The sequence below is a fragment of the Corvus hawaiiensis genome, chromosome 8 (assembly GCF_020740725.1).
Source record: "Corvus hawaiiensis isolate bCorHaw1 chromosome 8, bCorHaw1.pri.cur, whole genome shotgun sequence".
Taxonomy (NCBI): domain Eukaryota; kingdom Metazoa; phylum Chordata; class Aves; order Passeriformes; family Corvidae; genus Corvus; species Corvus hawaiiensis.
Window position 1 is genome coordinate 14,896,572 of NC_063220.1, and position 23,955 is coordinate 14,920,526.

The 23,955-nt window shown below is 38.0% G+C and overlaps 1 protein-coding gene across 3 annotated transcripts in view; it reads left to right on the top strand.

The window, feature by feature from the left end:
• The window catches only part of LOC125329652 (gamma-aminobutyric acid receptor subunit pi-like), a 47,019-nt gene that overhangs the window by 15,021 nt on the left and 8,043 nt on the right, over positions 1-23,955 (top strand). For 2 of the 3 annotated variants that reach the window (XM_048311877.1, XM_048311876.1), the window contains exons 4-7: positions 7,670-7,737; positions 8,994-9,211; positions 9,864-9,946; positions 14,441-14,578. In XM_048311877.1, coding sequence (XP_048167834.1) covers positions 7,670-7,737; positions 8,994-9,211; positions 9,864-9,946; positions 14,441-14,578 — 507 coding nt within the window. Of the gene's footprint in view, positions 1-7,669; positions 7,738-8,777; positions 8,901-8,993; positions 9,212-9,863; positions 9,947-14,440; positions 14,579-23,955 lie in introns of those variants that run through there. The other variant, XM_048311878.1, reaches the window with a different exon arrangement.

Here is a 23,955-nt window from a genome sequence, read left to right on the forward strand (position 1 = left end):
GTATTTTTTTGCCTGGATGTTTTTTTCAGAGGGATGCTAAGGCCTTTCTGTGTTTGCCTAGAAGTCCCAGAGGAGCTCAGGCACAGATCAAGTCTGTGTCACACACAAAGCCAGTCTCGCACCTCCAGACAATGCCAGCATTGCTGCATATGCTCACTACAGCTCAGGCATGCAAACACTGCCTCAGTAATCTTTGATGGATCTTTATTAGCCCTAGTGCTGCAGGAATGAGATGGCACTCTGAAAAAAGTACATTTTATTGATGCCACTTCTAAATGCAGGGTTGGTGGTTTTGTGAGAAATTACTTTGTAGGAGTAATTCAGGTTAGGATAATTCAGGCAATGCTCCTCCTGATTTTTGAACCTGTAGCTTTTTGTGAGATCATTTGGGATCACTTTCCCTGTTATAGAGGAATGTGTGCTTGGGCTGGGGAGTGGTATCAGCCTAGTCCTGACCCGTCTCCGTTACTGATGGGCTACACTTTGCATGAGATTCAGGCCCAAGAGAAGCTGTTGCTCTTCTCAGAAGCACCTAAATCCTCAGCTTAACAAACCTGTGGAATATATTTGTGTGACCACAGCTATGCTAGCTTGATTCCACATAATATTTTCCTGATTTATATGGTGGTTTTTTGCCTGCAGCTGGTGTACCTTGTGTCTGTTCTTGGTTAGAAAGATTTTGATACAACTGGCTTTACTCAGAATAACATCAATGGCTGCAGCACAGCTGTTAAAGAAGCCAGAGTAGCAATTTAGTCATTGATACCTCTTCTGTGACTTCCCCCTGCACCATTCTCCCCAAATTCTGTTTCTTTGGGATGATATTTGCATGTTAATAGTGAGAGACAGACCACTTAGTTAAGGTCAAACAGCTGATTAGGCTCGAGTAGGCTGATGAACCAATGCATGTTAAAAACATAAACTGAGTATTCTGGTAGACATCATCAGATACTGTAAAAGCCTTCACAGTCCTGATTGTGCAACCTATCAGTGCTGATGTACTCTGAGAAGGAAACTTGTATTTCTAGAAACATGAACAGAAGAGGATGGATATGCACCTGATGATGTATGGTTGCTGTCTTGAATGAAAGGATTTGCATAAATGGGAACCTGGTATGTGTATGTTGATATCCAGAAATATCCTCCTAAAATGTGCCAAAGCCAGCCTTTTCAAGGCACTTGGCTTCCTTTTCTTTAGTTTTGGCCAATATTCCTTTGCTTTCAAAAATATGTCTATTTCTGTTTATTGTGCAGTTAGATACACACATAAATATGCACGAAGGAATTTGTCATAAAACTAGATGGTATTATTTGTTGGCATCTACAGTGCTTTAAGCTTAATGTTAGTGAGTCATAATGGAACCCTGAAATGTGATTTTTATCAAGTGTGACGGCCAGAGGTGAGCTTAAATTTTAGAATAATCTCATTTAAAATAATTTCCAAGTTACTTGTCCTTGAAAATTTTCTTCAGGCAGGAAATGGGGGTTTTTGAAGTGATGATTGCTCCCAAAATACAATCATGCTCTTGCAAAATCAGTGACAATGAACTCCTCAATATTTAGCAAAACGGGGTTTTATCCTGAAAGAAAGCATTAGGTATAAACAAACATTCATAAAATGACAGTTCCTTTCTCCTAAAGCCAGAAAAACCAGAAATATTTACTAGTCAAGTAAAATTTATGGCAGCTCATAAGTTTTTAGTTTAATAAGCACTCCATTTGCTTATTAATTTGTGTTTGGTCCTCGTGGTAGGACTGGCAGATGACTGGAAATGTCCCAACCACATACCCCAACCTGGGTAGTGTCATTAACAAGGGGACTGTGAAGATCTTTTTCATTTGAGTCCAATGGCTGCATAACAACATAAAACCTGTCTTCTCCTCTCCTTGCATGGACTGAATCGACTGCTTTTCTAGATTTTAATTCTGAATTTATCTCACCTTGCTTTAGCCATCTCCTCCCACACAGGTAACCCCTCCAGACCCTTGCTGTGCAAATGCTGCCATTCATGCATAACACAAATTGTCATTCCCATCTCTAAGCACCTAAATCGGGAGCCCAAAGTCGGAGTAGTTGAAGCCAGTCTTAGTATGTCAGAGGCTTGCCCACAAGTTTGGCTGAGTGTTTCATGTTTGTCTGTGGAGGGTGGCACATACCAGTTGCCAAGTTGTGAGGGTACTTTACACACTGTTTAGCACAGAGGAATCTCAGCTGGACTGGTTATTTAGCTCTGACCTCATCTGAATGCTGCTATTAAGAATGTTCTCCTTCCTTATCTATAGCACTTTAATGTCCCTCTTTGAGCTGGTTCATCAAGCAAGTCTACATAAAATGAACAGATAGCTGCAATAAAGTTGCAATAAAAAAAGCCCCCTAATCTAGAATGATTTTAGCCATTCTTTGGACTGGAATATGAAATACTCTTATACTAATGTTAGTAGATATTAGTCCTCAATGCAATAGTATCTATCCTACCCTTACAGATATATATGAAATACTTCCACAGAAAAGCTGGCATAAGGGATTTAAAAATCAACACTTATTTCCCTTAAATGTGCTACATTACCCTGACACTTTATCTCAGCCATACAAGTAGATTTCCACCTTGAGTTTTCTGCTGGAACCATGTAGATCAATTTTATAGCTTTAGGTGCTGTGCCAAACTCTCTGAATTAATGAGCAGTTCCTGCAGACTTCAGTGAGCCTTGGACCAGGTTCATAGAGTTGTTAAGGGATGCATAAAATCTTGTAAATAATTTTATACAAATAGATTTTGTTCTGTGATTGAATGTGATAATTTAAGTGTTCTAATTAAAAAGAGACTAGGAAAAGGTCACAGCTAAGTACATTTGAATATGGAAGCTGCTTTCAAGTGGTACAGAAAAGTGTCATGTTTAAATCAGTTATTCTAAATCACATTTAAAAGATTATTTTCCTTAGCTTCATAATGAGTAATACATTTCATAGTCCTAAGTTTTAAATTAAAGCAAATCGAATTTTTGAGTCCAAACTTCTGTCTAAGACCAGTCACCATGGTTTTTTTCCTCAAATGTTGTTTATATTAAGTTCTATATATTTAATTAGAAGAAGGCATTTTAGTCTTCAGAAGTGTACAAAAGAAACAAGGAGATATCAGAATGTTAGCTGTGTCTAACACCCTTTGGTTTAGTGAGGCAAACTCACAGGGTACATGTGAAAGCAATGCCAAATAACCATCATCTAAAGACTATTTTAAGTCCCAACAAGCCAACATCGAATCCTTTACAGAAAAAGCAAAAAGCCCAGAATATGTAAACTTCAGCATACACATGGTAATGGAGATTTTCCCTCCTTTCCCAGGGAACTAAGAGACACTATGAGAATCCTATTGCCACGAAGCCCAGCTTCCTCCATGCAGGAGAGTTTGGGTTTTGGTTTGGGGCTCTCCCCTGCCTCTCCTACCCCTCCAAAGGCTTCTCTCTAGAGACTCTAAATTATGAACAGTGATTATGTTCAGATAATAAAAAGATCAATTTATTTGAAATTTCCTGTTGTCTCCAGTTTCCATAAACTGGGACCATGCTTTGCTTTGCCAAACCACATGAACAACTAACTGCTACACACATTTTCTGACACTGGACAAGTCACCTCTCTGACTTCTCTTTGAGGAGCTGAGTAAACAATGCTTGATTTTTATGTTACAAGATTCGATATTAAGATTCCAGATTTTGTTGTCTTTTGGAATATTTCTCTTTCTGCCAACCAAACTGTGTCTGCTGTTTGCACATTTTTTTAAATGTGGAAAAAAAAATCTTGTGACAGTCATCTCATAACAGTCTTGCCAGTACAGAATAGATTGCAAGATACCTTAATTCTGTGCATTACTCCCCATTGAAATAGTGCTGCTGCCAAAGCATAAGATGGAGAGAGCATGTTAAAATGATTATCTGTGACAGCCTCTAAATCCTTCTCAAAGGCACTGCTTGCCAAGATAGTTTCCTATCCTGTATGTGCTGCCTGTCTTATTTGTCCCCACATTAATTGCTTGCATTTGGCTGTATAGAAATATGGGGGTTTTGACAAATAATTTAACAAGCTGTTATTAATATGGTCCCCACCAATTTTTGTCTTGTCCACAAACTGCACCAGCAAAGCAACATCACTGTCTAAAAATTATTGATGTGGACAAATAGGATTGAAACTGATTCATGCTAGAAATGGGTCTGTCTTCTGATGCCTTCAAATCAAGAATTACGGTTGAGATCTGTCAGAAGGCCTGTCTTAACCTGTCCACTTTCTTCGTGTAACTATTTGTCAAGAAAGATGTCTTGTGGAGGGAAGTTAAATGCACTGAAAAAATGTAAGCATAATGTATCATTATGTAAGAGTTCTGTAATACTCCAAAGCAAAGCTGGAAATCAGGGAGACAAAATGAGGTTTTTAGGAAGCTATAATGAGCTATTCTAGTGATAATTTTGCTTTTAGTTCTCTGTTTACTTGCAACGTTTTATCCAGTATTGCTGAAAAGATGGGACATTCTTCCAAAAAGCCATTCCTTTTCAGCCCTTTCTGAATGCCAGAGTTATTTTGAGTTTTCTTAAACTAAATGGAAAAGGGCTCATTCTATCAGCTCAACACTGGAAGTTATTGATAGTGCTGATCCAGTGCAGTAGTAGGTACACACATGACACTGTGGTGGTTTATTCTGCTGCTACAGACTGGGATCATTGCAGTGACCCAAACTTAATTTTTAGGTATGCTATCTGCCACTCTTCTGGCTGCTTTCTCATTTGGGATCACCATGAATATCTGTAAAGGGCGTAGAGGAACAGTCTCGGTACAAAAATCTCAGTAAAATTAGAATGAGTGTTGCTTAGGCTGCACAGCCACTTCTGTAACAAGGCACTCCCTTTGGTGATGCTCTGCCATGCTTTGAAGATTCCCTTCACTAATGCAGGACAGACGGACTCCAGTTTTCTTCTGAAGATCGGTAAATTTCTTCTGAAGTTGTCATTATACGTACAACTTCTGCCAAACATATGGAAATGTAGGAACTGACTGCTTCATCTGGTTTGCTGCCCAGTTTTTGACACTGTCAACAGGAGACCTTTCAGAGGAAGTTCAGAGGAAGCCCTGGTGAATAATTATGAGCAGACTCATTCTATTATTAATACTTTACAATTTATGGTGCCTTACTAAATAAACATTTATCCTCACATGCAAAAAAGAAATCAGCATTTAACCATTAATTTTGTTCTGGTTTAATTAACTGTTGGAGCAAAGCTGTTCTCGGCATCTTGTATTGTGTTAATAAAGATCCTTTCCCTAACTGTTGTTTTCCTGCACACCTCCTGCCACACAGCACGTTGCTATATCTGGAGTGATGTAATTTTCTACTGCATTTTGCTGGGCTGGACAGGCTGGGTGCACTTGGGCAGTGAGAGCTGTTGGCTGGGGCGAGTGGAGCAGGATGGCTTTGCCGTGACTATGCTGCCAGTCCCTGGCACTTGAAACCCAAGGCAGGTCTGTGTTCAATCAGTTTGAGCTTGAAGTACATCTTAACCTGACCTAGGTGTCTTGTGGTGCTTGGGAGTCACCCAACACCAAAATGCTGTTGTGTTACTCAGTAATAGAAAGAAAAAGGGATCTACAATGTCCTGTTTGTCTGATTCCAGAGAAATTAACTCCTCCTCCAGTAATCTTTCTGGAAAGTCAGCTTTTCCCCTCATATGTGTAACAACCTAGCACTGATAATAATGAATTGCTGCTCATGAACATTTTCCCCAACCTGCATCACTTTATTAAGCAAGGATCAGGTGTTGTTTCTACTAATAAATCTTGATATAATAGGAAGAGTCTGATTGTTCCCAGCCATGATTCCTGCTTAATCATCTGAACACTGCATTGTCCTCTCCTTAGGATGGCCCATCAATAAACACGTGCCTTGCTGGATGAGGTTCTCCCCAAATTATCATGTGATAGTTGGCAATAATACGTTCTGTTACAGTCATACAAGGGAATCTCTAGGAAGACATAAAAAAAAAAAAAAAATCAGAAAATGGATTATAAATCACATTATTTAAAATTCAATGATTTTGAGGGTATGACATATCTTTTGAGTCTGGCAATATTGTACCTGTAATAGTACAATGGTAAGTGTAAGTATTAATTGTTGTACCCCAGGTAGCTGGGATGAGTTTCCTAAGGGTTGAGCTTTTCCTGGAGGGAGAAAAAGTAAATTTATTCTTGGAGTATCAAAACATGAAAAGAATGGAAAGAAGCAGAAGAAAAAACTGTCAATGATCTGAGAGCGTTTCAGTCAATTTTGTTCCAAAGTTAACTGCCAAAGTCTTCTTTCAATATGTGAACACTTGCTTTTAAACCCAACATATAATTTAATAGTATATAATAAACACACATTTTACCACCAGGGCATGCTGCAAACCTGCAGTCCTGCTTTAAGTTGGAGCTTCATATTTAAACTTTCAACCAGGTCCAGAACAAAGGACTTACAGATTTTTTCAGGGGTGACAGATGTTTAATGACTTTAACACATGCACTAGAAATAAAAAATATTTTGGAAAAAATAAAAATACTAATAAACCTTTATGTCTTAGCATGACACATTTTTTCTTTAGTGTTACTCGATGCGGGTAGAGTTGGTCTCCATGTTCCTCTGGATGCCATTTGGGGCCATATGGGAGATTTGTACAAAATGTATTGCAAGGAGCCAAGAGGGGCTTTCAGCTGTGTGCCTGTGAGATAGGGGCACTGCCAGCTACAGAGACCTTACCTAAAGTATTTCTGCATTTCTCAGTACTGTGTTCTCTTCTTCTCAATTGCTTGGAAAGATGCCTGATTTAATATTAATTACCTTGTACCATCACTCTGTTAATTATTCTGCACAAATTCAACCAGGAATAATGTCATGTTTCCATCAAAGCTCTGCACAAATTCTGCATTTTAAAATGCACAGCTGGTGATCTTCCTTCCAACAATGTGAAATGCACATTCACAGGGAGTTGGGGATCTGAGCATACTGACATTACAATAACAACTACTTAGGTAAGGTGTCTAACCACACTGAATAAGCCTTCAGCTTATGACAAGTTTTCCTTTATAAATGCAAGTATTTAAATCACAAGTTTCCTGCTAGAGGTCAAAAGCAATACATTAAATTGCAATGATACAATATCTACCATAAATTCTTAAATGGGCAGTAAATACAGTCACTCAGCTATGCCACCTGGGTATTAACCATGTGACACTGCCAGGTAAAACTTCCTACTTCACCAACATCTGATGGACCAGATGTTGCAGCTGGAAGAATTCTTTCCACTGCTCTGCACCTCAGAGCAGAAGAGTGTGAGGTACCATGGGGATTGTGCCTTCCACACCTTATTGCGTAACATTTTCCAACGCACTTTTTTTCTGGTGAAAAGAAATCTTATAAACCAGGAAGTGATTAAGAAATAAAGCCTGTTTCTTAAAACCAGAAACATTTTAGCTGAGAAGTATGACATTTTGGTTAGGAATGTTAAAATTTTTGCGTAGTCTATGTTTGAGGAGTATTTAAGGTAGCTTCTAAACATTTAGAAAAAAAATTGAAAGATTTTTTAGCCAGTTCTCCTGAACAGTGAGTATTAAAGAATTATGAGCTACGTTCTGACTTTCTCTTTTCTTTTGCAGATGGTCCTGTGTCAGTTGGAATGAGTATGGATATTGCAAGCATTGATACAATATCAGAAATAAATATGGTACTGTAGTTTTGGCAGTCTTTTTTTATCCTGCCTGTTGATAAGCTGATGTCTTGTGCTTACAGCTGCTGGCAATATGAGTTTGGGCCTGTCTCCTTGTGAAGTCAATATGGGTTAGGAGATGGATTTTCTTTTTCACTACACACAGTGTTTATAACACTGTAATAAGCATAGAAATGCAGCTGCAAATCCCACCGCTCACAGATACTAACAGAAATTTGCTACTGAGTATTAATCTTAATGAGAAGCATGTGGATCAGTATTTATTTTTCAGCTGAAATATCTAAATCTTTATGCATTTCAGAAAAATAAAGATATATTCATGTGCCTTTGAAGCCACTCTCTTTCCCTGTGATTAGACACAGCTGAACTCAGACTGTTTTTCTCTTCTATTGTTGCTGTCACGCAGTGATTTATTCCAGCTGTCTTTAATTTAATTTGTATCATTTGTTTTTGAACAAACTATGAAATGGAATGTACTCTTCTACTTAAAGACCCTCCATTGGTACATAGAAATAAAAAGAAAAAAATCACTAATCAGATAGTCAATATGAGTGTATTAGTAATTAGTAATTATTGGTTACTATTTAGAAAGGGAAAATAAGGTCAGAACTTCATATGAATTTATAATACTGATAAAAACACACCATATAATCAAAAGTTGTTTTAAAAATGTTAAGAAATAGTGTCATCTTAATGTAGGACTGCAAGGCATATCTAAATTGAAGGGGAATTGGACTGAGTGCTATGTTCAAGGTCTCGATAAATTTGGTACCACTGTTTCCTTTGTGATGCTAAAAGGAGAAACTGTGCTAAAAGATTCCTTCTCTGTTTCCCTAACTTCTTTTGTCTGTCTGAATTTATTCAACTTTTTCCCATGTGTTCTTAAAAAATTCTTTGTTTATTAGCTTATGTGAACAAAATGATGTTTGGAACCACTTACATAAATCATTCTAAAACTTAAAGGTTTACAGAGCCAGATTATCTGCTTACAAATCTCTGATGACTTCAGCTGATTTATAGCCCCAGACTTAGGCCATCAGCTTTTACTGTAAATGACCATAAGAACAAAATCTCCCAACCTCACATCGAGTGCTAGAAAATTTGGCAGTACAAGATTCAGTACAGCTGCTCCTGGAGTGCCAGGGACATGGAGAATCACGGTTTGTGCCCAGCAGCTGTTTCCATATACTTCTGTAAAAGAGAATACAACACATCCTCTCTTTGCATGATAATGTTGGTTTTTTCTCTTTCAGGACTATACAGCTACCATATTTCTAAGGCAGCGATGGACTGATGAGAGACTTTGTTTTGATGGTAATAAGAGTTTGAGCTTAGATGGTCGACTCGTGGAAATGCTTTGGGTACCAGATACCTTCATAGTTGATTCAAAAAGGTCTTTTCTTCATGATGTCACTGTTGAGAATCGTCTTATAAGGATATACCCTAATGGCACAGTTTTGTATGCTATAAGGTATGTAAATACCACATATCAACATTTATGATTGCATCCAGTTACATTTTAAACTTTACAGGTTCTGCTTAAGAAAATGGTGCTGTTTGTAAAAGTAGAATATGCATGGTCTTGTAGTTTTATGAATGTGTAATATTATTGACCAATATGAATAAATTCTTAAATTTAATGATAGATCTTCTTCCCTAAATAGACCCTTTTGCTTTCATGTAGACCAAACACGGGAATTGCATGTTGCCATTCCAGTTTGCAACGAAGATATCACAGGGGAAAGCAAGCTGTGATGATTGACTTGCATGATTTATTTTGGATTACCCTTTGTAAAATGTTTTGATAAATATAACAAAATCTTAAAATATATTGCAAATAACAAAGGAAAATGTGCACTGTAAATGAGAAGGGAGCAAAGGGTGGCCTTTTTAGACTGTCACTTAACTCAGTTGTTCTGGAGTGGCTTCTGTTTGGGATACTATTACTCGTGTACATTAGATACCAGTAAATAATAGATTACCCCCCCCCCCCCCCCCCCAATACCCAATAGATATTAGGCTGAAAATATTATTTCAAGCAGGATGCATGGAATTTTTTTATTTTTACTGATGAACAATTTTGTCCCATTAATAATTAGCAAACTGATTTTTTTTTTCCCAAGGATTACCACAACTGTTTCATGCAGCATGGATCTGACTAAATATCCAATGGATAAGCAGACATGTACTTTGCAACTGGAAAGCTGTAAGACACTTAATCCTTATCATTTTTATACAATTAGAAAAATAGGTGTGATCTTTTTCTGCTAGATATTACCAGATTGGCTGAAATTTTCATAGAAGGCAAGGGACATTATGTGACCAGTCCCTGTTGAATTACAGTAGGATCTGTGTGCAAAGATGTGTGCACACATGTGCACATGACATCACTGAAAATAGCGTGGCAGTACTGAAATGCTGCAGTGCTAATTAATGATTAAGCACAATCCCGGGAGATTCTCACAGGCTTGGGTTTGCAGTGCATCCTGCAGTTACTCTCTTGGTCTTCAGAGGGAGTTCTGTGATCAGGCATTTTCTAGCACAGATGAGATTATTTTTTTTTCCCCTTTCAGACAGTATGTAATTTTTTCCCCCTGAGATAAAATTCCTTTAGGAAAGAAAGAAATTAAAATAATGCTTATTTGTAAGGCATATACTTCATATTTAATAATTTACTGTTTTCATACTGAAAAAAATTATTGCATGGACAGTTCTGAGATGGATAGTAACAGATCTTGCTCTGACTTGTTTAATTGTCTCTGTGTCAGTGCCCCAGGAAAAAAAGTCATCAATTGATGGACAAGAGTAAATAACCTTTTTCATTTTATCAAACAATATCCTCATATTTTCTTTGAAATAGGTTCTCTAATACTTTGTAGACATGATTACTTTGCAAACACCCAAGCATGCATTTTTATAGTTAAATGCTCGCTATTATTCAGATGACAAGACTCTAGAAAAGGATTTTTGCATGGGATAACATAGAAAGATAATTGATTCTGTAAGACGAAAATAGATATTTAAGATATATGTCAATACCTGCTCAAAAGATTTTGCAAGGCTTTTCAGTACTTCTAAAGTTTTTTTCTGTATCTTTTTAGAAGTGTGTGTGTGTGTGTGTGTGTGTGTTCTTTACCTCTTGTTGGTAATGACCAATTAGATTGCCACAAAATTTCATTTTAGACAGAAACACAAAGGAAATGAACCCAAAACCTTCTTCACACAGGCATCCCTCTAGAATAAGCAGTTTTATGAGATCCATTTAACAAACAGTTTAACAGTGATTTGAATTGGAATTGGGATTTATCTTTATTTTCCTTTGGAAGATCACATTGGTAAATCAATATGTATGGATTTAAATCAACAGTACTGCCTAATGAGTCATTTAGTATTTTCTCTAGTTCCAGAATGAAATACATATCCCCTAGGAATTTACAATTTATTTGACAGGATTAAAAAAAATAAAAAGGAGAATTCCCCATATAATTAAAACCAAGCATTTTTCAGATTGATTCCATCTGCTTTTTCAACAGCACACAAGTGTCTCCTGTCCAAGGGGAAAACACAGTCGTGTCACAACAAATGCTCTCATTACTTTGGTGTTTAGTTTTGAGGAAAACAGATAGAAGGAACAAATACAAAAAGGAAAGAGTGTGCCCTGGGCTGTGGCCTTTTTTTGTCAGTGCACTGCAATCCTTTCTTTTGGGTAGGCTGGAAATGTTTTTTTTTTTTCCCCGATGTGATAATCTGTGTTAATTTACAGATGAATAATGTCATCATCCTAGCATACTGCTTGCCAAGACCATCACCTGGGTTTAAAAATTGTGAATGCAGACATGCACACACATCTGCACAAATATTGATGTTTATAAATAAAATGTAAAATCTATGGCAAATATTTGAGCTGAAACAAAGTGTTAGGCTTTTATTAAGAGATTATTTATATAAAGATAAATATGTCATGATCTTATGAAGTAATGGCTTTACACTGCAGAATCCCCAGTGACCTTTACAACATACTATTCTGCTACTGCTAGTTAGTAACTTTAATTATACTTTCTACATGGCAAAACGCATTTTGGCCAACATGCCTGTTGGTTTTTTGCCTGTTATTGCAACCCTTTAGAAGGTAATGCTGGCATATGTCAGGAAACAGAGAATTGCCACTCTGAGTCTCTGTTGATACGGGTGCTGTGACATTTGGGAAACTGGAGGGTTCCTGTCTTGGTTGGTGCTGCTTGAGAGGGGGTTCCTGCTCTCTGCCATGTGGCAGGGAACACCACCACACATCCTTGCTAGGCTGAAGGGCTTGTCCTCATTTTTCCCCCACACAGACCTCCAGATCAAATACATATTCACGTTTTGGGCCCATCTCTGAAATTTTATTTCCTTTTTGAACTTGTCCTTTACCATTTATTCAGTGAAGAGCCATGTGAAGGCACTTAACTTGTGCTTGACAATCAGTGAAAATTAAAATTAGCAACAGAAAGGTAAAGAAACTAATTTGTATTAGGCATTATGAATGTTTAATCCCAAATTTACTATTCCTGTAGTTAACCCTGTTGATATTAGCAGCTCATACTGTATCAACAATGTACAGGAATGAGACATTCTGGGCTTGAGGAATTAGTTAGGATAAAAACTCAGTGTCACATAAAGAGAATAGAGATTACTTGTAAAAGCTGAATAACATGGGCTTAAGGATTTTGTCTCTATAAACTTATGAAATGTTTTATAATTAGTAAAATATTAATCCCCCGAATAAAGAACAACTTTGCACAGAGGGAGCACTGTGCTATTTAACTTTACTGACTATTGGGAAGGCTCTCTGAATAAAAATTCTTCTTAAGAGTTTTGGAATTATTATTCCCAAAGAATTTTCATAGGAAGTATCACCAAAACCTACTAATTGTTCAGCTAATGAGAATATTTTGGAACAAAAGCAACATAACCTCTGTTTCAAGATATGCTTGTTATCATTCATGTGGGCACCAAAAACTTCTCCTGTCTCATGCAACTTGGAAGGCTGAATATCTTATAAAAACAAAAAGGAATTTTCTGTGGTACTTTCTAGTTCTTTGGACTTTTTAAATGTCTGCAGTTCATTTATACTGAAAGGAAGTAAAAGGAATCCATGTCTGGAGTCATGCATAAAAACTGGTTCTATGAACCTCCTTGTTTTGACTAAGGACAATGCAATCGTTTGTTTATAGAGACTGTTACTTCTATTTTACATCTCACAAATCTGGGAAATTTCCCAGCATGTGGTTTTAGGGAATTGAAAACTTAGCTTGGATGCATATGCTTTTGGCTTAGTCTTTTGACACAAAATTTTTTGCGGCTTTAATTGCTATAAATGTGATAATGTGAGCAAAGACTCCAAGCCATGATACCTTTTCATATAACTGCCAGTGACAGTGAAAACAAAATATACATTTAAAGAATGAGCAGAGAAAGAATTTTCAGGTGAAATTATCATTTTAATAGGTAACCAGCCCAGTGTTTCCTTACAATAAAATTTCTGAAATCCTGTTTTTCCTACATGAGACGGCTGGAGAAATCAGTTCTGTTTTTATTATTGCAAGAAAAAACCCCCAAAACTTAAAAATATTAAAAGGCAGTTTGAAAAAAAATTGAATACATCTCTTTTTTCTGCAATTCTAGAGCTTGCTTTGTTTTGCAGCGTATACCCTTGTGCAATGTATTGTGTTATTGTCTCACTTGTAATTTACTTACAGTTGACTGAAGTCTAAAAATAATCATCTGCTCATGTTTCTGTTCCCTAAGCTGAGCTATTAACTTGCACAATATGAATCTGTCAAATACAAGAATGATTAATCTAAGCAAGCTAAAGAAAAAAGATGTTCAAATGCTCCCTGTTAACATGTAAATTACATTAACATAATCTTGAATTAATCATATACACTAGTCTGTAAAGTGGCTGCCTTTTATATGATGGGGAAAAGCTGCAGAGGTATTTTAGTTATGATTGTGCTGCACATTGACAAGTGTGTGCAAAATACAGTTGCCTTCTGATAGATGATTCATCCAGCTCCTAATTACTACTTGAAGGTTAAGAGGAAACCTCCTGGGGCCCCTGAAGCATGCCATGCTGTTGAGCCTGCAGAAACATCAGCTTCTAAGCTGGTGTCCTTGGCAAGCATCTGAGCTCCTAAGCCAAAACCTTGTCCCAAGTGATGATTCAGGCTCAGGTCGGAGCACAGCACCAGTGAGCAGCAGCTCTGCTGCTCTCCTCATCCCTTCATCTCTGTGGGAATGGGGACCAAATGCACTGCACCGAGAAGCAGCATCTTGGGATGCAACTCATGGCACATTTCATGTGTAGTCAAAATGCTGGCAAGTGCTGTAATTCATAAAAGCTCTATTTTCTTAGAGCCTGGTAGATTTTGCCTTTAGCATACCAGGTGGTACTAATCTATTTTATTAGTTGTCATCTGTACTGAAATAGAAGATACGGAAAGACCAGCTCCAGTAATGTGAGCTTTTAACTTACAAGACTTAGCATGTTTTTGGACATTTTGTCATGAACAAGCATTACAGTCTGCTGAAACCCATCATTGTTTATGTCTAATTGTACTTTCAGGCACAAAAATTAGAAATAGCTGAACCATAAGTGTGCCCAACACAAATAAATTATTGTGTAAAATAAACACTGTTGTTGGCTTGTGTGTCACTACAGGGGGTTATAACATCAACGATGTCACATTTTACTGGACCAGAGGAAATGATTCAGTTCGAGGTTTGGACACACTCCAGCTAGCACAGTACACAGTAGAAGACCACTTTACCTCTGTATCTGAAGCTGTGTATGAGACAGGTAAAAACACCCTTTTAACACTTTCTAGGTGCAGTTTGGACTATGGCTTTGGAAACAGAGCAGCATCAGGGAACTGAGCACACTGCTTTCTGTTAGCATTACAGTTTTGATGTTCTAATAATTACATTCTTGAAGCCATAAATACTTTTCCAGATGTTACTAGCAGAGAACCGGCTAATGTAAAGACTGAGCATTTTCTTGGAGGCCACACATTATCTAAACAATTATAAACATGAAACTACTGCTCCTTCCACGTAATGTCAGGGAGAGCTCTTGTGAAGGAAGAGGAGCATATAAATGGGCATTTAAATTGGACACAGACCGGGGATGTTGGGAAACCCAGCTCACATCAGCCATTCTTTATAAGTCATTCTGGCTTTATAAGGCACGTCAAAAGCCTCTATTCATCTGTGGAAATTCCAAGAATATGCTGGGTGCTTTAACAGCTGCAGGAAGTTGAGTTTCATGGCTACTGCTTGTAGGAGTTTCTGTGGCAGCCTCTACCCAGCCTGGTGGGCAGCAGGGAGCAGAGTGCCCGACCTGAGGTTCCTCTGCCCAGGGAAGGGTCGGGAGTGTTTCCACAGACCTGCTCGTGTGCCGAGCTTAGGAAACTGCTGCAGAAAGTTTCCTCTAACTGCAGGACCTAACCTCAGGAAACAGTGTGCTCCTGTTTGTTTTCCAGAGACTTTGAAAGGGATTTCAGAGAGTTCAAGACCTGCCAAATCTTTATGTTGTTTCAGTTGCTCTTAGGTCCTTCCTTGCTGCTCTTTAGTGTGTACCTGGTTTCTCTTCTGCCCAAGTCAGCACACCCACTCAAGGGGTGATCTTTAAATCAAGACACACACATCCTTCAAAACTGCAGTTTCCCAGAGGATATGTTTCCAATTCTGAATCACAGAAATATAGTTTCTCTATTTCATTATCGAGTATTTCTGCTTTAATAACACAACACAGAGAAACTTGTGATCTAATTTCTGATGGTAATTCAGGCTAAAAAAATCAAAGTTCTCTAAATGGATGCAAAAGTAGAAATTAAATACATACCAGCAAGCTCTAGGGTCACAGAGTTTCTTGCTACTTACATAAGTGACATCTGCTTGCCCTGCTCCTCTTTACAGCTTCTGGGTAAGCAGCATCAGGTTCAATCAAAGAAGAAAAATCCTTTACTGCTGTTCTGCCCAGAAGGGTATTAGGACCTGTTCACCATACAGGAAAGTGGAAGAAGAACTTGGTTAATTCATATCACATTCTATCACAGAATCAGGACTTTAAAGACAAAAAAAGTTTGGTTGTTTTGTTTGGTTTCTTTGTTTGTTTTGGTTGGTTTTTAGTTTTGTTTTACCTGAACAGACCAATTGCCAATTAGAGTTGAAGAGGCATGATCAGATGAACTGTACTCTTCTTCCAGTAAGTGATGCTGTCTTCCTCCCTTTTTGTTGGCAGGAATCATATGTGTGAAGTCAAAAGCCATTTTTTGTTTAAATTACACATTTTAACACATGCAACTTAATTCGATTAAAATTTCTCCCACCTGCTTGTTTCAGTTCTCCTGTTCAAGAAAGCCGTGTTATCAAGTGCTGTGCAGTACTTTCAAAATTAAATCTCTTAATCCTCTTAATTTTCTACCGAGTCATTCTGAACTAGGTGCTATTTTCTACAGATTTTTTTGGAAAGCAGTGCCTACTGTAGGCCATATTAAAAGAGAAAACAACCAGATTATGGAGCTGTGTAATCAATTTTGAAATGAAAAACTATGCTTTGCATTTCCTCAGCACCATTAATAGATATGAGAGTATTTTATAAATAACAATTACATGATAAATAACAGCTATTTATAACCACTACAATTCAAAGGGCTAAAGCTGAAGTTATGAGAGAAGAGCTGTGTGTAATATTTCCTAACACAGCAAAAAAAGCAATCAGGGTTTGATACTCTGTGAACTTGAACAGACAGTACAGCTGCTGTGAAATATTGTACAGCAGTGCAAAACCCAAGTTCATGTACAGTCACTGACAGAGCCAAATTTAAAATGCAGTCAGCAAAATTCCTGCATAAGTAACTTCAGTAAATTTAAGAAAAGGACGCTGTGGATTAATCTTGTTTGTAGAACAGCATGTATCACATAATAGTAATCACATTATTGTAATCACATAATAGTAAGTCACTTTGAATAATGTTAGCTAGACTGCTGGCTAGGGTTTGGTGTTGATTTTGTTTTGGTACAGAACAATTTCATTTTGGACGTGGGTAATTTAATTGTGAGAACCATTCCCTACATGTCTTTAACTATAGTCCTCATTCTTCATACACTGATAAACTCTTGGACTCCCAAACCATGTTATCTGCATCCGTGGCTGCTGGGTTTTTATTTTAGCTGTCCAGCCAACACCACCTGCATTCTCAGAGTAATAAATGCTAATAGAAAAAGCTTGCTTTTCTTACTGGAAAAATATAAAAGCAATGAAGGACTGTTACAGTGTAGCTTTTTGTATAAATAATCATAGCAATAAGGCTGGAATACTCTTTAAAAATTCATTTAATCTATTCTCATGTCACAAGGCAAGGTCATCTGTATCTGCAGCCTACTTCCTGACAGATGTTTCTAGGAGTAAGTCAGACAAACCTCCAAAGTGTCTGCTTCACAGCCTTCCTAGATGATTTTTTTTCCTGGTTTTTATTATATGCATATTTTCCTCATGTCTAATCTTGATCTCCCTTGCTGCATTTCAAACCCATTATGTGGATATTGAAGAAAAATGTCCTGCTATTTTTCAGCAGTCTTTTCACTGTTTCAAGACTGTTTTATCTTTTCTTAGACCAACAATTTTCCTCTTTTTAAATTCATATAAGCAATTTTCTAGATATACTGTCTTTGCTATTGTTTTCCCATTGAATTATCATCTCTTTGCTGATGAGCAGCACCCTAAAATGGGTACCCTGTTGCCATTAGATATCCCCTGAGGATGGAAGGGGTTACTTAATGTGTTCCATGAAATCTGTTCCTCTTTATCCATTCTAGGCTGATATTTGTCTTTCTTGCAGAAAATCATCATGCATTTTTGCCCATCTTCAGCTAGTGATTCCTCCAAGTTCTCTGACTCCTTTATTGCCCTGTAACCACATATTCCCTGAGCTCTGGGAGCTGGTGATTCCTATCTGTGTGCAGGACCTCATACTGGTTGAATTCCATTGTTTTACTTGGGTTAGGATAGTTGGTGAGATATTTTTGAACTCTAATCCTGTTCTCCAACATGCTAACATAACTCCACTCCTAACACACTCTTGGTATGTCATCATGTTAGGGAGCAGTTGTGGGCACAGGACAGACCCCATGTGTTCCCACTTGATAAATGCTTCTGCTTTCACAGCAAACGAAAGCTAATTAATCTCAATTTCTATTTTTAGTTGGAGAAAGAAACAAAAATGTAATTTCAAACTTCGTGCTAATTGGCTGTTGATAGCTTTTTTTACAGCATCTTTCGTTAAGTCTTGCTCTCACTCCTCAGTTCTCCTGTCAAGTCCTCGGCAGCAGCAGGAATGAAGAGGCTCAGCTTGCTCAGGTCTAATCTAATGCTGAGTCTTCAGCCCAGAAGGCAGGGAGAGACATGTCAGGCAGGCAGGGCTCTCAGTGCATGTCCCCACTTTAAAAATTTCAAGTCAACAAATTGGCATATTCAAATGGTATTATTTTGGCAGAACAGAAGGAAAGAAGAGACAGAAGCATAAGTTAAGTCTCTACTCCTTGATGCATAAAGACAAGATATTTGCTCTGTTAAAAAGACTGCAAAGGGAGCTGGCTGCTGTTCTTGTCTGCAGTCACTGCCAGGGTTGTCATGTCTGTCTCAAATCCTGCTTTAGCCTCCCTGGGCTAGAGGCCTGTCAGCCCTTGTGTGGCTGTGCAGTGCTGGAGCTCTGTGGTTCCCTGGCCACTGCAGGTTATCAGCTTCTCAGGGGGGATGTCACAGCTGAGCCAGTGAGGAGCTGTTCTCATTTATAATTATTGGTCTGAAATCAAAATGGATACAAACTGTACATAGATTATATAAAGTTTGTGTAAGAGTGCATGTTCATCAGTTACAGTCTCTCTCTAAATAGAAGCACTGCCTTGCTTTGTCCTACAGGGTCGGTCATCTGCAATTTCCCAAGGTTCAGGAGATTATTTAGTTAATAATCAAGTTTTTCTAGGTTTTTCAGTACTTCTCTTCAGGTATGGCACACTGAATAACTTTCCCTGTTCCCTTTATCAGTTCTTTTATAGTCTGCAATTGCTCTCCAATTGTTGTTTCTGAGAACATATTTTTTGCCATACAGGGCTCACAAAGAATCCCAGAACTATATTCAGTAATAATCTTACCTGGTGAGTCTTCAGTCAGCCTCACCTAAGATTCAAACAATTACCTGTGGGTATCTGTCTGCTACCATGTTATGTTCAATTTACCTGTCTGAGCTCGTAGCATCCCTCTGAGCTGATGCTGAAAAGTTTTCCATCATGAATTGTTTCTGAGATACTTCTGCAATGTAGAACATTTTAGAAAGAAAACAATTTTGGAAATTTTGAAAAAGTTACAGTAACATAAGCCTATATGGAAATGCAATGAGTGGAGAGAATATCAAGGATATTAGGAAGCAATCTTTATTAACTCCTTTGAAGTTCTTTATAGCATAGACATAAATACACCTGAACACTTGGAAAACTTTCTGTGGCATAATTTTTTTCTGTTTGTTTTGTTTGCGGGGGGTTTTTTTATTCATTTTTTTGTTCGGTGGTTTTTTTTTTGTTGTTGTTGTTGTTTGGTTTTTTTTTTTTGGTTGGTTTTTTTTTTTGGTTGGTTTTTTTAGTAGGTAAGCTAAATATATGTGCACGCATGCACTACATGAAAGGGTTTGTTTCATTCTTAAGAAATCTGAATTTCAAGTTTATTTTTTGTGAAGCATTTCCATGAAGATGAAACACATGTTGAGAAGCCTGGCCTGAGCTTTCATTTCCTTTAGTTCACCTCTGAAAAGCAAGTAAGAAAAGAGGTAGTTTATAAGATCTAGACAGAAGGACAGAAGACTGTTTTTTCTCTGAGGGAGGGACAAAGGAGCTGTAATAACATATTAGCAATATATATTGGCACCCTTAGCAGCCTGCAACAGTTGGAGAATTGCACAACTTACTTACTGTGTAAAAGTGGGGACATACTGATTTCTCACTGCCTATGTTTGTTATAACCAAGCAATAAAAAAATTTTATACTGAAAACTACACTTTCGGTGTATAGTTAAACCAGTAAAATCTATTTTAGGCTCTCCTATCCTCTGCCCTTAAAAGACACAAGAAGAGAAGAAAATGATGCATTGGTAGAGTTACACTGACGTGCTTGTGTGAGTTGTACATCACACATTTTAGCAGACACCCAAGGGGTCAGCATAAATAATTCATGAGAGAGAAAAGGATGCTCTTTGTGCCTGGCTGCACACCCCTGTGCAGGACACCAAAGTGTTTCTTACATAAAGAGTGATGTGGAGCAGTCTTTTACTGGAGTAAAGTTCAGCAGAAATGGTTGTGGGGAGGATGGTCCCATCCCAAAACACCTGGAGTGGAAATTAGGAACTGCTGACAGTATTTACAGAGAATTAGTCCTTCCTTAGGTGCCTCTGCTGGGACCATTCACTGGCCAGAGATGCTGCAGGAAAGAGCAGAGATGCAGCATTCTGCCACCAGCTGGAAACAGATGCTATGGAAAAATAGGATAATCAGAAAATGAATGACCTAGGGTGAAAAGGAAGCTTATTTAGGCTTATCTATTTCTCAAGAAGTGCAGCAATAGTCATTGCTGATAGAATCACCAGTGGGAAGTCTATATGAAGTGTTTGAAAATCAGAAGTGTAAATTGGAATATTATTTTAAAAGCCAAACTTCAATGGCAGGTTATAAAATGAGATAAACTAGTTTTTATTGCCTTCAGAAAGATCTGACAGACCTAGACCTAGACCTGCTCAGCTACTGAGAAAGAGCCTGTGCTGGTATAATTTTTATGACACCGTAATAAAAGTGGTCAGCTGGACTTTTTTCTACTTTTTAGGGTACTTAGCAGTAGAGAGGGTTACAGTAGATATGGAGACAGTCATCTGCTCTCTGGGCTTGTTCTTCATCTACAAGATAGAGCTACTGTCTGTACTTCTGCCCTCTGGTAAATTCTATAAAGCCCAAATTACTCAGCTTAATGTTCCTTTGCTGTGCGGTCAGTTAAGTAGAATACCTCACCTTCTGTCTGAGAATACCTCACCTCTCTATTTTGGCGTGTTTAGATTGTATATATTGACAGTCATTTAAGTTCAGGTTCATCTGAGAAACTGTTACACAGAGTAACTCAATACTTTGGTAAGTGCTAATGCTGTGCCTTTGCTGCAGTTAGCTATCTGCACAGAAATTATTTCCATCACATTAGCAAATTTAAATCAGAGTAGTCTCACACTGAGGTAACACTCATCATGGGCCAGAAACTTGAATGAAGAAATATACATTCATTTACATGCAAGTATTTTGTTGTCAAGCAAGGGGCAAACTTGACAGTTTTGAGGAGTTAATTTGAGCTGTACTTGAGCTAACCCTAGTAAAGTCAGGACTAGGAGTACATGAACCTGTTTCAATTTTGATCTGGCTGATAGCACCATGGTCTCAGATGCGCCAGTCAAAGGCAATGAGATCCAGCATTACCCTGTCATATGCAGCTCACGCAACAGGAGCAGCAAATCTGTTCATTTTACAGATGATAACTTTTGGTACATGTGTGGTGTAGATAAAAAAGGGACTGCAATATTTCCCTATCTTCATTTTATTCCATTGCTCATTCCTTTAGCATGATAAGTATGCACTGAAGACTTTTTCTCGACTACTGCTTCTTTCAGTTTATTACAGGAGGAGCTCTGATGAATTCTATATATAGGTTGCTTCAAAATTTCCATTATAAAAGCTCTTCTGAACTCTTTAGAGAAATGCTGACACTATTATTATCATGTCCATGATGTGTCTTTTGATTCTGGCAAGAAGAAAGCCTTAAGGTTAGAGAAATGCCTCCTTGTTGTTCCCCAAAAAGCCACTCAGCTATAAGCTGTTACACCTCTATTTCTCTTTGTTCACAATACTTCAGAAATTTCTGGCATCAGAAAAAATAATAACACCAGAATATTCAAAGGATTTTTCTATGCTTGAAAATTGCAGCAAAGTGGCAAACTGTGGCTTTTAAGTTTGGTGTTTTGAACTAACTTCCCATGTACACACTTGACTTTTATACTGAGGTAAATAGAGATACAGTTGTAGGGCACTAACAAGGAGAGGGTGTTATTGTATGGCTGTTTGGCTGTTTTAGAATTTTCCTTCTAACAGCTGGTTCTTCTGAGGCTGAACCGCAGGAAATCCCAGTGCCTGTGGCACTCTGCAGGGAGGGAGTTCTGGTCTCTTCACTCCCCTTTGCTGGGCATGTGGCTACACATGCTTCCCTATGGTCAGCACAAAAGCACAACACAAACAGCTTTTGTGGAGTATCTGTTTCTCTTTCCCTAAACATGTTGCTGTTGTCTGCAGGGATGCCGTGAAGAGCAACACAGAACCCAAGTCCAGGGTAAAATGGGATTATTTAATTAATTACAATCTCCTTTATATAACTTGATTTGCAAGAATGGCTAAGGCTATTGGTCACTTGACCATTCACCTCTCAGATTGATTGGCTGAATGCTACGACACCCATTTCAAAATACTATTCTCAGTAAACCAAAACAACATCCACAGTATTTCCACAACAACCTGCACCTGCAAAGTAGTTTACAAAACAGCAAACCATTTCTCAGCTAGTTTGTGTGAGAGCGGAGATTTTCACAGGGGGCCATGAAAAACTGGAAAATTTTCACTGCTAGCCTTTCTCAGCATCCATATAAACATGCTTTGTGCTGTAGCTTTTTGTTGTACAGACTCAGTGCTTTTCCATAGCACTGTGCTCATTTCAGAGCACGGGTGAGTGCAGGCAGAGGCAGTAAGGTTGCACAGTCATCTGTAAGTTTTTCACTCCCTAACTTTTGAGTGCTTTACTTTGGTCTGCCTACACTTAAAATCAGTTTTGGTGAGCAAAATGACATTTATTGAAACAACTGTATTGGTAAAAGTCACAGCCTTGGCAGAGGTACACAGGTGTAAGGTCCCTCTTTTCACATAAAAGTGATGATAATGGTGTAAAACATCTTTGTACTTCTTGCCTCATGGAGCTAGTTTAAGTGCAATGTTGGTACCCTTTCTTTCAGTCAGACACTTGATGATCTCAATATACTGAACTTACAAAGAGGAACCCTAAATACAGTGTATTTTTACTTTTGGAAGGAGAAAGAACTGACTATGAGAGGACTATTTGGTTCAGTGGGGAAGAGATGGTCAAAGTGGCAGAAAACTGAAAACAAGTTAATATTAGAAATTAGGCATTCATTCTTAGCAAACAGAATTATTTACTGAGAGAAATGGTGGATGCTGTATGTCTAGATATCCTCAGACTAAGCCTTCATGTCTGTGTGAAAGGTGGGCTCTATTCCAGCCAAAATGATTGAGTTCAAAGCAAGGGATAATTAAGGAAATTTAGAGGCTTGTGATTAGGGTCAGACTACATAATCTTGCAATTCTTTCTGGTTTTACAAATCCTTTTATTGTTCTCTTGATGCAGTGTATAAAATGTTTTTAAAAATGGCAATTTAGCCATACATTTTCTCATCTGGGAGCAATAAGACATTTCTTGGCATCCATTGCTTGTACTTGAAGGTTTTAAAAGTGCTCCTCTTTGTGTCTCACAGCACACCTGAAGGATGCACAAATAGCCTGTCTGTGCCTATATTGTTGTTGCTAAAGTGAATTCACTGTTCTGTAGTTCTGTCCTGACTCACAGCAAGCAGCATTGGAAGCAAACATTGGTGCCAGAGAACAGGTTTTGTACTAAAATAGCTGAAGCCAGAGCTGTCTGAACACAGAGCGTTAGTCTCTCACTGATATTTCACTGACATGCAAATGTTGTTAAAATGATTTCATGAAAACTTAGGAACACTTAATTTGGAACCTGGAACTTCAGTACAAGAAGTCTTTTCTGCCCATTTAAAAAGCAATATTTTGCTTTCCTGTAATGCATTGAACTGGTAACAATTTCAGATCCTGTGCTTCAACACAGCCAAATTTTGCTCAGTTGAACTGGATTACAAATTCAGGCTTTGCTTACAAGTATGCTCTCCCCTCACGAAACACAATTCTGTATTTGACTCTGAGATCCCAAAAGTTCATCTTCTGGAAATCACTCACTTAGAAGCAAACCATTTGTGCCACAACAGTGAGACTTCTCAGAGCAACACAAACACTGTAGTGC